This window comes from Simochromis diagramma, unplaced genomic scaffold (assembly GCF_900408965.1).
Source record: "Simochromis diagramma unplaced genomic scaffold, fSimDia1.1 OVJJ01000348.1, whole genome shotgun sequence".
NCBI classification, from domain to species: Eukaryota; Metazoa; Chordata; class Actinopteri; order Cichliformes; family Cichlidae; genus Simochromis; species Simochromis diagramma.
In genome coordinates, this window is record NW_024386755.1 from 1,404,530 (window position 1) to 1,421,521 (window position 16,992).

Sequence of the window (16,992 nt, forward strand, 5' to 3'; positions counted from 1 at the left end):
AGATGGTCTGAGTGGCTCAGAAACCACTAACTCTAGGGTTTACAAAGAATGGAAAAAGAGAAAATATCCAGCAAGTGGCAGTTCTCTGGGTGATTACAGAGGTCAAAGGTGAATGACCGGACTGGTTAGAGCTGATAGGAAGGAAACAGCAACTCAAAGAAGCACTTGTTACAACTAAAGTCATCAATAGGAAACTGAGGCTACAAATCACATAGAGCCTGGTGTGATGAGTCTTGATTTTTGTTGCAGCACTTGGTTGTAGGGTCAGAGTTTGCCTCCCTTGTGTCAGTGATTCAGGCTGCTGGTGGATAGTTTCTTGCTGACCATGTCACCCTATTATTACCACAGTGTACACATCTTCTGACGACTGCTTCCAGCCCTGTGATCCACCATCCACCACAAGTCCAGATCATCTCAAACTGGTTTCTTGACAGTTTCCTTACAGTCACCACATCTCAAACCCAAAAAGCACCTTTGGGCCAATCAACATCGACTGTGTGACGTTGTTTCATTACCTCAATACAAACCAACATCTCTGAGGAATGTTTCCAGCACCTTATTTCATCTCTGCCAAGAATTCGTACACTTCTGAAGGCAATAGGGAGGCCAACCCAACAGTAATATGGTGTACCTAATAAAGTGACCAGTGACTGTACATAATTTTATCTAACCCTGTTGTTGACAGTGTTGTTTACCCGTTAAGTTTTAGGTATTCACTCATCTTTCCATTTATATACATTTTGCAGTATAATATCTTATGTAGCCACCTACAGAAGATATTGCCTCTTTATTACACCTAAATATTGCCAATATAGTTTCATGTTTTTGCTAATCCTAGGAAGAATACTAATTTGACAGATCCTGACAACACACTATGTTATTGTGATGCATGTTAGAGGCGTGAGCAGGCGAAAGATTTCAATATTTGCTTTAAGGGGAGGAAATAAGATTTTTTAACAAAAATTGTATTTCAGAGTAGTTAAGAAAGATGCTCTGACAGCAGAATACATTTGCACTCCTTCCGGTTTATTGACACTTTGTTTTACAAAAACAGTTATGAGAGAATGCATAGTGAGTCGCACTCATAGCCGACTCATCAAGGACAACATGGAGCAACACAACAAAGAGCGTCAGGAAAAGGCAAAAAATTTCAAGTGATTAACTTAAAAAATAAACAAAAAAAAACAAAACTCAACAACAACACTGTTTGCAGGTCTCCCGCCCACACAATACAACTGAATGACACACATGGGAGTCTGATCTGGGCAAGCGCACGCAAAAGAAACAAAACAAAAACAAAAACCCACACACACACACTCACTGGTACATAATGCAAATGTGTGGGGGTTGAGGAATAACAAGGGAGGATTGGTTCATCTGACAAATAACATGAAGAGATGCTTAGAAATGCACATGTACAGGGTCACATCACCCGAAGTTTAAAAAATAAAATAAAATGTACTCATTGTTAGCACTTTTACGCTCCAGATTTTTAGGAGTCAGGGGGAAAGATGAGGAAAGATTTTCTCTTATTTGAGTGAAATGAGCCTTTAATCGGGTTAGGTACAATCAGCTCACACTATCTGTCCAGCCTTCAAAATCCACGTGAGTGAAGCCAGCACCATGATACGCAACTGTCCGATCGCTACTAGCAGCAACAGATCACTCGTGGATTTGCACGACATCAAGAGTGTGTGCTGATGGTACTGTATGCCACACACACACACACACACACGCACACACTCTGCACTTTAACACAGAGAGTCTAAAGAAGAGTCTAGAGCATCCTTTGTGCGTGCTGTAAAACCAAGAGCTGAGCGGTGAAGTGTTTGGATAAAGACATCTGAAGGGCGAGCCCGTGGTCATAAAGCGAGATGTGCGTTGTTAGCGTAATGGGCTGAATCACCGTTTAACATACCCACTCTACAATGGGAGGATCACAACAGGAGGAAAGTTAACGGGATAAATACAATCACAGCAAAAACAACAAACAAAACAAAAACAAACAAAAAAAAACACTGTATTGTTTGTAATGTTTAAACAAAGACGCCACAAAAAAAACCTCAAAGGTTTCCAAAGAAGACATAAAACACACTGACCCTCTGGTCACACTCACCCAAAAAAAGATTTTTCTAACTGGTTGAAAACGACTGAAAAAAAACAAACAAAAAACATTATAGGGAATCAAGAAAAACAAACTTCTTTTTTGTTTTTAAACTGCAGTTAATTAATGTGTTTTATGACACAGAATATTCCTGGCCAACCTCCTCCACGTGCTGGCTAAGCTGTACAACAAGTGTTCCAGTCCAGTGTAAACTCAAGAGGATTGTCCTCGCCTGGAAAACTAGCCTGGATTTTCCAGCTAAGGGAATAAAAATTAGAACACAATGAGATGAGCACTATGGAGAAAGAAAAGCCGCTATTGATCAATAACGTTTTCTGAGAGAAAGGTAACAACTACCAAGTGCTCCAGTAAAGAAAACACACTACACGTCTGCATCTCGACTAAATTGGCCCGACAAATACAATCACGTTAGGTAGTTATTTCATATATTTATCTGCATCTATGCCACAGTCTGTTAAGCTTAGTTACCTCTGCTGTTTTTTACTTCACACCATGAACCACAGCAGCATTTAGAGCGGTGGATTATACTGTTGTTTAGTTTGGTGAGTTTACAGAATTGAATCATTTGGATGATAACAGAGTCAGTGTGAGGGACGCTGAAAACCAGCAGGTGACTGCATTTACCTTCATGATATGTAAAAACGGTGACTGAGGGCACCTGAAATCAAACAACACCAGTGTATGACTTGACGTTTTGTTGTTCTAGATCAGCCAGAGATGCATCTCCAGCTGCTCAACGGTCTTCACACAAGGCACGTCTTCTTCCATCCACCTCCCTCCACCCCTCTGTGAGCCACAAACCCCCGATTCCTCCTCGCTCTCAGGACCTCTGTGATGCACATCGAGATGAGCTATCGACTTCGGGGCCTTTGTATTCTGCATTTCTGCTGGTTCTCTGAGGGATATGTGGAGGACTATGCACTAGAGTTAAACTGTTTTTAAAAGAAAGTGATCATGAGGATTGGATCTAAGCTTTTTACTTAAGATGGTTCTATGCTCACTTGGTATTATGGAGCTTCATTATTAGTAATGTTAAGAGATAGAATATACTGGAAGTTAGCTTCTTTCTTCATAAGAAAGAGAGTTTACGTCAGAATGGAGAAAAGGATGGAATAAAAGTGAAAATAGGGGATCTACTTCTTTGCCACTGCTAAACCTCGATGCCCAAACCAACGCAAAGATCTTTCTCACACTCCTTCTTCGTCTATACAACAAAACTCCAGACTTTTTTATGAATGACCGCTCGGTGTTGTCTTGTGTCACCAAGACAGCAGTTGAGGTGCTGTCTCTGGAAGCAGGCTGTTAGCTGTGCTAGCTGGTGTGCAGGTGCTCTGGGTCTCCTTTCTCCAAATAGAGGAGGGAGGGGGGTGGGGTGGGGAGGCTTTAACCGTTCAGGAGGTAGACTACCAGCTCGTAGGTGCACATCATGATGCCCGTGTTGGGTATCTGGCGTACCAGGTGGGTGGTGAGACCGCGGTACAGGGCGCGGAAGCCCTCCTCTTTGGGCACTGTCGTTAGCGTCTGGAAGAAAGAGCGGTACTTGTTGCCTTCTTCGCGTAGTCGCGTGCGAATCACTTCTGCAAATTTGAACAAGAGAGAGGGTGGGTAAGAGAACATAATGGGGGGTGATCAGACATCCAGATGAGAACAGCTAGTAACAGCCTCTCACCATGAGGGTAAGCAATAGATGTGGCACAAGTCTTGGAGGTGGCAGCAGCAAGCATCATCCCCACAAAGTCTGAAGCATCTTTTGTCAAATCCTCCTCCTCGTCCATATTCTGTGGTGCCTTGGCCTCCAGGAGGCGCCGTTTAATGTTTTCATAGATCACAAAGTGGATCACAGTCTCTGAGATGCCGGCGTAGGATGCCGACATCCCTCTGTAGAAGCCCCGAAAGCCGTCTGTCTGATACACCTGACGCACGCACTCGAAAGCGCTCATCCTTCGCTCGCCTCGATTCCTGAAAACACAAGAAAAATGGAGGGATTACAAGCTGTGTAGCATACTGCTTCCTCTCACTGTGGATTTGGAGAAAAAACTGCTCTTCTTCAGAGACTTTAAGGAGGGATGAAGAGATATTGTACAGAAGTTGCATTTACAGAGCACAGTATGTAAAATAATTAACAATTCCAGCAGCCACTCAGCCTCTTATCAGTTACACCTATGATATCAAGCTCAGAATCCTGGATGACTTTCAGAAAACCTGAGCTCTGACCTTGATGTTGAGGTCGAGATCACTGAGATTCAACCTCAGAGATCCTCAGTAGACACACCTGTGGTATCAATTTGAAAATCCTAGAGTGACTCGTTCTCAAGTCACAAACTTGGGTGTTCACGCCGCCCAGCCATCTGTCCAGCGAGGTGATGACAATGCCACATCAGCTTTTCATGGCTCAGGGGTAACCCCCCCCCCCCCCCCCAAAAAAGACAAACAGAACCCCCCCCAAACCCCTAAACGAAAGAAAACTGCACACAGTTACTAAGAATATAAAACATAAAACAGGGAGCTGAGCCACCTGACTTCCACACAAATGAAATTTAACCTTTGTCCGGGTAACATTACTCAACAAAACAAACAAAGCCACCCGTTTACAGAACAAAGCAAAGCTCCTGCAAAGATCGACTCCTCGATTACACTGCAGAAGATACAAAAGCACAGGATTTGTCTCCAGTTCACTGTTTAAATTTACACTGAAAACACATTCGAGTGTGTAAAGTGAAAACTGTTCTATGATCACCGAAGCGCATGCCAATTAACCTTTAGTCAGTTTGGCAACGTTTTGCATAGCAAGCCTCGTGGGAAGGGCACGAAAACACTTAAAGCTAAATGCAGAGCATTGAGTGTGATCTCTTTAAATTCAACCAATATCTAAACAGACAGCTCCTTGTTCTTAGTGTTTCAGAGTCAGATTTACAAGTACTTCTGAAACCTACTGTACATGTAAAATAAAGGAAAGTCAAAGCCTGAAGCTTTATGGTTATGAAAGACAGACCACACCCAGCCAGGCGAGCTGCACAAGGTCCAAACAAAAGCAGCGCTCATTCAGTAGAACTGGTTTAAACTATGAAGGAGGATTCAGAAATAAAGATAGCAACATGTTCTTCAATGACAGCGAATATCTGTGTGGTGATGCGTATCAGAGCAACAGACAAAAAAGAAAAAGAAAGCTACATGAAGTGTTCACCTTGCATCCAGCTGTAGACGCGTCTTTATGAGCCATATTGGATTGGTTGCGGTGATGGCTGTAAAACCTAAAGAGGGTAAAAAAACACAACAAGGTTACTCTTCTAGAAAATTAAGAAATATGATAAGCTAATTCTCAAGATGCTAACAGTAAAGTAAGTATAAACAGGTTCTTTTAGTAAAAAAAATAAATTAAATGAAATTAAAAAAAATATCAAAGCCACAAAAGCAGGTAGCCCCAAGTAGAGGGGAAACTGCATGTTATAAGATTTGTATGTCATGCTAACAGCTGTAAGAAAGAGAGAAAAACTCCATCTTATCCAATGAGCTAGGTGAGAGAGAAAGAAGAACCAGACATAAGAAGAAGCACAGATCTGTGGCGAGTACTCACGCAGACCCAAGTAACTCCTCACAGATGCAGCTAGAGACCCCTGGTGGTGCGGGGGTCTCATGCCCTTGCGAGAGGAGAGCTACGGTAGAGTAAAAGCCTAAAACAGACACAGGGCTTGTGTGTTTGCGAAAAGACCCGGCATGCAACCATTCAAGATCCCATTCCCACCATCACCCCGCAGGATTTAACATAATGCACAATGTCATGTGAAATCTCACTCACACACACAAAGACAGCAGAATGGATATGACGGGAGAGAACAGCTGTTCATTGATTGAAATAAAATCCCCTTACATAAAAATAACAGTTTAATGCAAGAGTACTGCAAAACTACAATGCTGCATGGATACCTGCAGTTCTGAGGGATTAAGGGATAATAGGGACGGTTATGCTCATTTTCAGCTCTACTAGAAAAGCTCTGCATTATCTTATTATTTTTACTGAGCCTTTCTGCAGCTCCTCAACCATCATATCCAAGTGTGTCAAGCAGAGAATCATCTGCTAACAATTTATTTCAAACCCTAAAACTGAAAACACTCTGCACTGTCTATTATACTTTACGCTCCTATATAGAGCCTCTTAATGTCATCTTTCACCTGCCATTCGGATTTTTACTAGGTTATGCAATCTATATTCCATACATCTTAATATTACTTAATATTTGTATTTAAATGTTAGTGGTAGGGAAGGGAAAAAAAGAATACAGTATAGTGTCGCAATCTTTTGCATGGTGATATTATATCGATACATGGAGACCAGATATTGATATTTTATTAAATAAATTAAAATACTGTGGGAATAGTATAAACGAGAAATCATCGAATGCACAACCATCATGAGGCTCAAAGAATAGCATCTACGCTTTCTCTTCCTGCTATCAACAGCAGAAGACTGCTCTAGCCTCTGCTATGTGTGTCACGTAAAGATGAGATGACTGTTAACACCTCGTCACCTGTCACTTCAGCTCAGGCAGCTCTGTTGGTTGCTGCTGGAGGGAAATGTAGTGACGCTGACCTTGACTGGTTTGCTGAAAGGTCTAAGTCATGGTGTGCTATAAGTGGTGTTACTGTGAACTTTGGATTCACCCAGAAACCCAGAAACACAGTGAAGCAGTCTGACTGACCCATATCATACAGGTTTATTATTCCCAAAACAATCAGCCACTTGAGAGCAGATAACCCACCCCTGACATGCAAGGCATCAGAGAATTGTGGTGTGGTATTTAAATCTGACCTCATAACACATTTATTTTAATCAGCATTGCAAAGGGAGCCATACACACACACAGCAACTAGTAAAGAAACACAAGTGATGCCTGTAGGATTTTCCTACAACCCCTATTCCATAGAAGTTGGGACGCAGTAAAATCGAAATAAAACTGAATGCAATGCATTTGAAAATCTCAGAAATATGCACTGATTTCCATGACAGAATCATTCCTGTTTTTACTGAAGTTCTGTCTGTACATCCAGTATTGATTGTTCAATGTGCACAGGGATTTCTTTTAGAGCTCTTTTAGTGATTTTATATACTGTAGATGATGAGATATTTAATGTCTGATTAACAGTATGATGAAATTTATAGACACCGTTTCCTGGAAACTGGTGAAAGGCTGCCACTCTAAAATGCTCTTCATCATCATGCTCCAATCATGTTACTGACCTGTTGCCAGGTAACCTATTTAGTTGCAAAATGTTCCTCCAAATGTTTCTTTTTAGTCCAATTGACTTTTATAGCCTTCTGCTGTCTTCACCCAACTTTCTGGGGTATGTTGCTGCCATCAAATTCAACATGAGCTAATATGTTTGATAAAAAGTAAAATGTCTAGATTTGAACATTTCATGTCTTTTTTTTTTATGTTTTACTGGGAACAGTATTTGGGTTGATGAGATTTACAACTCATTGTATTCTGTTGTCATTTACATTGTACACAACGTCACAACTTGTATGGAACTGGATTTTAATCAAATCTGATACAACATTAGTTTTACCACTTTAACTTTCATGTAACATGACTATTTGTGGAAGCTCACCAAAACTGAAGAGACAAGATCAATATGCTCACAACATTAGAAACAACTGCTATTTTAGTTTCTAAAAAGCAGGACACGATGATGCATGTCTGTCTGATGCCTTGGGAACTAGTTGCATAACACACCTCTAGTTTTCTCCTTCTTCTTCTTTTGACATAGCCATTTACTGCAATGAAAAAGACTTTATAGATTTAAAACTCTATAGTTTTTAAGGAAACGATATGGATGTCCATTTCATATTTGCAGTCTGACCTTTATTGCACCACCAAATTAGTTTAAGAATGAAGAGATTATATTTGTGCTGGATAAAGAAAAAAAGAAAGCACAAAAAACAAAAGCTAATTTAAAAAAAACAAAACAAAAAACACACACGTGCCAAAACCTGCAGTTCCCACATTGGCCACTTGAGGCTGGTTCCAAAAGTGAGTCATTCTTCACAGACTCCAGTGTTCAAATGTACAAATAAACTGACTTATGGTTCTGGAAATGTGACATCAACAGACTGCATGCCACTGATTGGCCAGTCAATGGCGTAACTCGATGACTCATGAGAGCCACTCTCTTACAAAAATCAGAAACGCCATTTTTGAAATCCAGCAACGAGGGAAACGGCTACACAAAAACAACACGGTGGTCCCGGAGTCTGAAAAAGCCATACACTGAGCAGCAGGTATTGCATCACTATCCCCCGCTGTCATGTTGTTTGTTGGATACAAATGACGCCGTGGACTTTCGGGCGCGTTGCTATAACGACCCTATGCATATTAAGTGGTATTCAATTATCATGGAAAATGACTGAAACCGAGTACAGTAAAGTTGAGTTGAGTAGAGTAGGTACTAGTAGTCTTTTGTACCACCACTGTGGGGATTCTTTAAGTTTAAGGCAAGGAAGTTAAAATCTTAAATACATAGAAGAAGACTGTAAGAAAAAGACTTGAGAGTGTTTTATGCAACTAATTTAACTTTGACTTTAAAAAAAAAGACTTTTTTACAGACATGTAGTTACCTGCTATTCCAGCCGACACCATGTGCACCTGTGTGGAGTCAGGTTCCAACACGCCGTTCAGTTTCTCTTTGGCAGTGGAGTAAGCACCAAAGTAGATTGCTCTATTAGTAGAAAAGGAGGACAACAAAAGGGGGTCAGCATGTGTTAAACTGGAATGAGGCAAAACAAGTTATATATGCCATGTTTTTGTATTTCAGTGCACAACTAATTAGTCTGAGCCACTGCCTCCAGTAGCAATACAGCTCATCAATTACACTGCATTAACAAGTGTACAACTGCCCTCGTGTCTGGTTCAGTTTAATGGGGTTTAAAAATTCATTAGGTGTAAAGCCAAGAGCAGAACTAATATTCTCAGCAAATCAGCCTAGTTGGACAAATAAGGCTTTCAGCAAAAAAAGCATGCCTTCATTTATTTGCAGTAATTATCTTTAGTTGTTTTCACTAATTAAAATGGTCATAATGATCATGTTCACACTTGTGTCTAAATAGGAGCGCTGCTTTTTCTTTTATTCCAGTAATGGCACTACGCTGTGTGCCATCTGGTTCATTTGTACACCGGTTTGTCAAATGTGCTTAGTCAGACTTTTAATGATGTTTGGAGTTCATCCGTCACATTGTAGTGCGAGTCTTTGCTTGCTTTTCATTAAATCTCCATCTGTACTCAGGAGTCCTCTTTTCCTTCCTTTCCTCTACCTAACCATTTGTTCATATAACACTAACAAAACACTTAGTGTATGCTTAGCACTGGCACCTGCTTCCGCAGCACTAGCTGCTGCCCACTGCCATTAGTCACCACTTTGCTTCTCTCATTACCAGTCAGAGCGGTTAATGAAATGAAACTATTATGGCAGTTGGTTAGAAGTTTTCCCCAGGCTTAGACTATGTGAACACGTCGCCATGAAATCAGTGGTGCACAAACTGCTGAGAATGCCATGACAATGAATGGCTCCTTAATGAGTGTGGATCCCTGATTCTTCTTCGTCACCAAGTAACCTCAGCAAACGTTGTAGTAGTTACAGAGCACAACTGTTTTTCACAGGCTATGGAGCTGTAGACTTTTTACCAGATACTTAAATCAACATTTCTCTAAAGCACACAGTATTTTTAGTGCTGCTCTTGATTCTTCAAGGTTGTCAAAAACTATATGAGCTTATGATATCAAACTATGTAACAATATAGACAAAAATATCTACAACAGCAGCAAGGAGTGCAGAAGATGATTAAATACGCCTGCACTCCTGTAGCTTACTGTGTGCACATGGATCAATCTACAATCAGAACATGGCTGTACAAATTTGACCTGCATAGAAATGATGCCAAGAAAGGCCTTTGGTGTCAAAAAGGAACATCAGAAGCCAATTACTTGGCCACAGTAACAATAAATTTTTTTGGAGTAGATCAATGACACCTGTTCAAAAGAATTACCCCACACCAACTAAAACAAGGTGGTGGGAATTTTCTTGTCTAACAGTCATTAATTCACCCATGAATACGGAATCTTAATAACCAGTAAACATTTGGACACATGTTCCAAAATTGGCAGCTGAACATAGCGGGATAATCATCATCTAGGAATGACTCAGAAAGATGAAATGGAGGATTATGGATGGTCAAAATAATAATGCAGGAAGACAGTGAGAAAAAAGATAAGAATAAAACCATCAGAGCAAACCATTTTATCTGTTCAGCTTGACTCCACAATGCTTTGAAACTGATAACAAATAATGATGATAGAATTAACTATAACTATTAAACTAGTACTTGACTAACAGTCTCTTTCTGCCCCTCATTTGCCGGCTGTGGTTCAGGTGGTAGAACTGGTCGTCTACCATCCCGAGTTGATCCAACTGCATCAGAGTGTGAGTGTTTGTGATGTTAGCTAAAAGTGCTTGGATATAGATAAAAGCACGGTTTGATGTTCCAGGATCAATATGGCAACTGACCAGTCATACTGTTGGGATGTCATAGCTTTGCAATGAACAAGAAATGGCTCTATAATATAATAAATATATTATATGCCAATATATAACCATATTATATAAATATATGAAAATATAATAAATATATTATCAAGTTAAGTTTGCTGTTAGCTAACTTCTAATGCAAACTGAATGCTCAGACAACGTGATTTAGTTGTAATACTGATCCTGGACCTATGTTATGATGACGCATTAACAAAACCAACACGGGTATATCAGGTCGTGCTTTTGTACGTAATGCTAACAGTAAGAAAAACACAACGTATCACATAACTTACCTGGAAGGTGCCACACCCACCAAATTTGGCCCCAAGCCTCTGAAGAGAGATCGAGGTCCCTCTTTCTGCAATATCAATCTGAACACACACACACACACACACACACACACAGAAATATGTGGATTAGAAGCAACGTATTGCACAAAACTCCAAGGTTATCTGACAGAAAGTCTTTTCCTAAAGATGATGCCAGTCAGACAATCCCAGAGTGCCAGCCCTATTTATAGTCATTACAGTTTTGTTATGCCCCCCCTCACCACATCACCAACCCAGACCCTCTGTGTAGAACCTTAACCTAGTTTCAAAGCCCTAAAACAAGCAGGCAATCTAAGAATAGCAAAAACTGTCACTCCAACACTTGGATTGTCGTGTGTAATGAACACCGCAAGGTCTAGGGGGACACACAATAAAACACAATGTCTCAGTTTGTTCCCAAGGATTAGGAGCACTCCACCTCTTTAAAGAGTGGCAGCACCCAATGTGCTATGCTGCAGGTTGTTTTCACCCAAATCAACATGAGATTTACAAGTAGTAATAATTAAACTAGAGCCAGAAATTGTGATATGATTTTGCTCATTTCTCAGTCTTTGGCAACAGCTTCCAAAAGCTGAAGAGTTTCAGTCTCCAGTCATGAATCAGGTCTAAATACTGGTGTGCAGTTTCAGCTTTAGTTAGCAGGGGTAGCCAGGTGTTTTCACACAGGCCTGCTGACCGCACCCCTTCATCTACAGCCTGCAACATGTCAACAATGTCTGTACTCAGCGGCAGCTGGAGAACATATAAAACATGAATAAGTTAGGAATACACTACATCCTGCAGAGCAAAGCTGCAGCTGGCAACTCCCATATGACTAAACTGGAAAGGTGGCACTCTGCCATCGAACACACTTTTTTCAGAGTAGCATTCGTTCCTCTTCTAAAGTTGCCATGCTGCTTTTGGGTTGCCACAATGGGTTTGGTTTTTACATCGGATGCTAATGAAACCCTACATTTGGGATTTGTGTCTCATTCTGGGACTGAACCAGGGATCATTAACGTGTTAGTCCAATGTGTAAACCACTACACCCTCTGCCTAAATCTGTATGGTATTGCTGTGACTGTCATAACAGATACTGTGACTGATGATTAGTTTCACAAATAAAATCACAGATAAATAAATGGTAACAGTTGGATTTGCTGTGAAATGTCCTCTTTGACTAAAGCAACTAGTGTGTTCTCCTGTGTGTGCCTCTCCCAAAGGCTGCTATTGAGGAGTTGCATTTCAGGGAGAGAGTGGTTTTGCCAGGGGGGCACTGGCCAGATTAAACCACCTCTCGGGGAGAGTACAGACCACTGAATACACATGTGAACAGCTCCACTCATTTTAGCTCAAATAACTGTAAGCTGCTAATTCAAAGCAATGCTAACATTATGTACAATGTCAAAATATGCTCTGTGTGTATGTGTGTGACATGTTAAAAGATACCCACTTGAGACAGTGCAGGGGGCCCGGTGGAGACACACGGGCCACGCTGGCCCCATTGACAGTGCTGAGCTGAACCTCAGACACATAGAGGGTGATGGAGGATGACTGGAGACGGGTCTTCACTACTTCCAGTGGACAAGTCAATATGGCTCCTACGGTGCCCCCACATCTGGTGCAAAAACAGAGAAGGCTGAGGTGAGCCAGCAAAGCACAACAGATAAAATCGGCACAAACAGTTCCTGTATTCTTTACCAAAAGATCCACAAAGCGTTGCCTAAACGAATCACCCGGTGTGGTGAGTGGAATTCTAAAGATCCCAGGCATGTAGACAAGAAAAAGCACAGTGTTGGGATAGAAAGCCAGCCAGGAATGCTTTGTGTTTCTTGGGAAGTAACAGCATGCTCCCATTTAGCACCACACCATATTAAAATTCCTAGATATGTGGATTTTAATAAACTAGGAAACAAATAAAAATACTTCTGTTTTTAGCAGGCTTCAAAGTCAGGTGCAGCCAGCCCCACTTTGTATACATCATGTCATACATCAGGACAAAGATGTATCATTAGTTTCTCTGAAGCATAAGTAATCGTATATGTTTGGAATACTATAAATTCTTCCTAATCAGCTGCCTCTCCAGCGAGCTTTTCAGTTATACCCCTTGTTCTCCTCTGCAGAATCAATTACATTGCTGTAGTGCCATGTGAACCAGTTCTCCCCTAGCTGCCAGTTCTGATTGGAATGACTCGCAAGCTTATTGGATCTCAAGATCACAGTAGGATCAGCACTGAAGTCTGACCTGGTTAGCCTGCCAGAGAGGAAGCTGAGAAGGGAAACTGCCAAGAGTAGCCAGTTTGCAGCAACTAAATGTTTAGAATTACAACAAGGGGATTTTGTCAGGCAGATTCAAATATAAAAATAAATCTCTATACTTTCTGATATTAATGGCCACTTGACTGGCCATTAATATCAGAAAGCTAAGTGCAGAAAACATTGGAACCCTGGTTTAGATCATCATGGTTAGAAGAGGATTCTTAGAACAGTGTAAATGTAGTAATAAAGCTTAGTTATTTCAACCAATGGCAGCTAATTATGTTTCACAGAAACTAAAGGCTACCTCATTTTATGTGTACAAAGCTAACGCTGCAGTCTTAGATCATGGGGATGCACAAGTCATTTTTAGTATAATTGTAATGAAACTGAATGTGAAAAGAAAACTAATATATCATTGATGTTCTAAATGATCTTAATGCCTACACCATGTTCATTGCAATATTCGGGGCTCCCATGCATTGCTAATTTTGAATTTTTAAGACAGACTTTTTTTTAAGCATGAGGTACAATAGATATGGTGGCTAATATATCTTGTAAACATACTGTTATTATTTATTTTTTACAGTTTTTACAAATATTCAAACAGCAGGTACAACGTACAGTCAGGTACGAAAAGTAAAACTAACTACATCGACAAAGCACAAGAATATTATCTCCATGAACTCGATAAATAAACTGAGCCTAACAGGACTGTATTGGTCAGGTCCTGTTAGGTTTAGTTTAGGCTAGGCAATAGCAAAAGAATTGTAAACAGCAGTTATCTACACTTAAAGTTAATTTTCAACTGATACCAAAACAGAGAGTGTGTGTTAGAGACACACACACACACACACACACACACACACACACACACACACACACACACACACACAGATAAACAGGGAAAGCAAGTCCCCAAAACACAGTTTTTAGCAGAGGTGAAGTAATCAAGAGTCAGATAATTACTGTATATAAAGGGAAAGCAGGACATCAGAGACATCATACGACTACAGCTTAATATGCAAAAACTGACTCCTTTAACAAGATAACACCCACTCAACATGTTCAGGCCTACAAAAGCAGAACTCTTATCCGTGCTTTTCTTAAATATGGTTTAGTATGCCAGTGTAATAAACTGCTGCATGTTGTTAAAGAGAAGCAAAGAGCTCATTTAAGCTGACAAATGATCCCTTTGCCCATTTCTAGTGCTGAAACACTAGTATTGTGTTTCACTGTGTACCAGGTCAGTCTTTCAGACGGAAGATGAACGTTTCTGCAAAATTCACGGATCTGCAAAAATACAGGATTGCTGATTCACACCCTTTCGTAACAGTCCCAGGCTGTGATTCAATCATAGTTGAACGTGCTATATACCGAATATGCTTTGGAAAACGAGTTTGATACAAGCCTATAGTTAAGATACGCTGACACAGTTGAGATGTCACTATTTCGAGTGACCTTTACTGGGAGTCTGCCCACATTTGTTTTGCTGCACACAAGGCGCACAGACGTTTAAAGACGCCGGCTTTCTAAAGCCAAAATTTTCCTGATCGTAGCTATAAATAATATATGATAATACACAACTCTGACGAAGACTTCCGAGTGTTCGTAAAAAGCCATTTCATTCATACATTGAAATGTCATTGGAAAACTGCGAGTGCGCATACGTGAGGGCAAGATTAGCTGACATCTGACAGTGATGCAAAAAGTTATCTCTGGGTTACCTTTACGCAACTACCCAAAGCCAAAATACACAAAACATCAATACGGATATCGCATAATGGACAGCTACAGCGTCTATAGCGATAGCAATTAACTCACAGTGTGTGGCTAGCTAGCCCCGCTCTGACTACAGGAAGACGAGGAATATACTCACCCTCCAGCAAACAGATGAACTAAGGTATCTCTTTGACTCATTGTGGATCATATTCGGGAAGCGTCCACGGGGCACCACACAGGGGGCAACGGGAACGTAAGTGAAGAGACGGGGGAATGTCGACCCCGTCGTAGCAAGAGAATGTTACTCAGCAGGTCTGTGTTGTGGTGGAGGTCAGCTGCGTGCTAAAAGCGAGGGTATGTAACAGCTAACTTAGCTAGCTCGCGCTAGCTGCCACGGCTAGCGGGAGTGCGTTGGTAATGGCAGACGTCAGAGCGACAGGACAGCGTCTTCTCCTTTCTGAACGGGACACTGCTTCACCGTAAAAGTGTGCGTGTCTTTAATGTTGTCGGGTAATTCCAGTCTTGTGGTAATAAGATCAACTATGGACTACACTCGACCTCCCTCCCGCTGACGTGCTATTGCCTCACTAAGGAGCTCTGCGGGTCACGTCGCAATGTTTATCGTCGAATGGGAAGCCGCAAAACAGAGGAGCCGATTGGCTGAGGGATCCCGCGAGCCCGCCCTGTCACTATTCTTTCACGTGATGTCGTTTGAGGGCAGAGATCGTCACTGGACTCAGAGAAACGAGCTGGGCTGATGTAACGTAGAACTGACACGAAACGAGGCTGATCTAAAGCTTTTATTTGTATTCGTTCAGGTTACAGTAGGACACCAGGATAAAGCACTCACATAAACGAATACAATGGCTGAATACAAGCCACAGCATTTAGTTGGAGAACTACATAATCACGACTCCTAAAATTTATATCATGTAGCAGGCAGTAGTAGCATATGTAGTTCCAGTTTGGGTTTTGTTTATGCTCAGTGTTTAGTCTCGATATTTAAAACTTCCGCCGCCCGAACAGGGACTTGAACCCTGGACCCTCAGATTAAAAGTCTGATGCTCTACCGACTGAGCTATCCGGGCTCTGGTCATGGAGGCTTCAACGTATTTAATTCTCCATCAAATCTGTAGTTCAACTTCTAAAAACGAAGCTCCCTAAAAATGCAATAACACCTAGAGTAGTTTTGTAGTTACAAGGATTTATTATTTTCCTGCCTCCCATTTTTTTAATGCAACCATCTATGCAGTCATTTTGTTAGTGTTGTGATCACAGACTGTATATAAAATATGTTAAGTAACCACAATAACCTCAGCAATTGCTTTTTAATGCTGTGTTCCAGATACCTCAGAAGCAGTGTTGGGTGTAACGCGTTACTAAGTAACGCATTACTGTAATTAAATTACTTTTCCACTGAAAAAGTAGAGTAACTGATTACTGTTCATTTTTAGGTATTTTAATTACAGTTACTTACAATGTACTTGTGTTACATTTTAAAATAATTAAACTCACTGAATATCATTATTTAATTTCAATAATTTATCTTCTAAAGGTCAGTTGTCATGACTGAGGACACAACACGTTGATAATTTAGTGGCTTGTCAAATAAAAGGTAGCCATGATCCAAACCTTTTTGGATAAGTGAAATCACGTCACAATGACCTGTTTTGACACTATGTCTATCAAGCATTCACTGCTGGGAAGCAGCTGTTACGTGACACTTCATTGTATCGAACAAGCAAAGAATTCTGAAAAATATAACTTGTCAAGCCGCATTCCAGTAATCATGTTTTTGGTTTAATCATTATGCCTGTAGCAGAGTGCCAGTATGTCATGTGTGTTACATGACAGGTTATTATTTTCACATACACAGAAGCTCAGTGCTGCTACCAGTGGTGATTAAATTTAAAAAACAAACAAACAAACAAACAAAAAACAACAACAACAACAAAACCTACAGTATATCACTATATATATATATATATATATATACATACATGT

The 16,992-nt window shown here is 40.7% G+C and overlaps 1 protein-coding gene and 1 non-coding gene across 2 annotated transcripts; both read right to left on the bottom strand.

Annotated features, from left to right (window-relative positions):
• Nucleotides 1–1,005: 1,005 nt before the first annotated feature.
• On the bottom strand, nt 1,006–15,618 carry LOC120729302 (solute carrier family 25 member 36-A-like). Its single transcript, XM_040024857.1, has 7 exons — nt 15,146–15,618; nt 12,464–12,628; nt 10,996–11,073; nt 8,739–8,839; nt 5,310–5,376; nt 3,795–4,084; nt 1,006–3,702 (listed from the first exon to the last, which is right to left on the bottom strand). Exons 1-7 carry the CDS (start codon nt 15,184–15,186, stop codon nt 3,509–3,511), a joined length of 936 nt encoding a protein of 311 aa, XP_039880791.1. The 5' UTR covers nt 15,187–15,618; the 3' UTR covers nt 1,006–3,508.
• Nucleotides 15,619–16,003: 385 nt separating this feature from the next.
• On the bottom strand, nt 16,004–16,076 carry trnak-uuu. The gene has a single exon. It is a non-coding gene; the product is annotated as a tRNA-Lys (tRNA).
• Between the last annotated feature and the right edge of the window lie 916 nt (nt 16,077–16,992).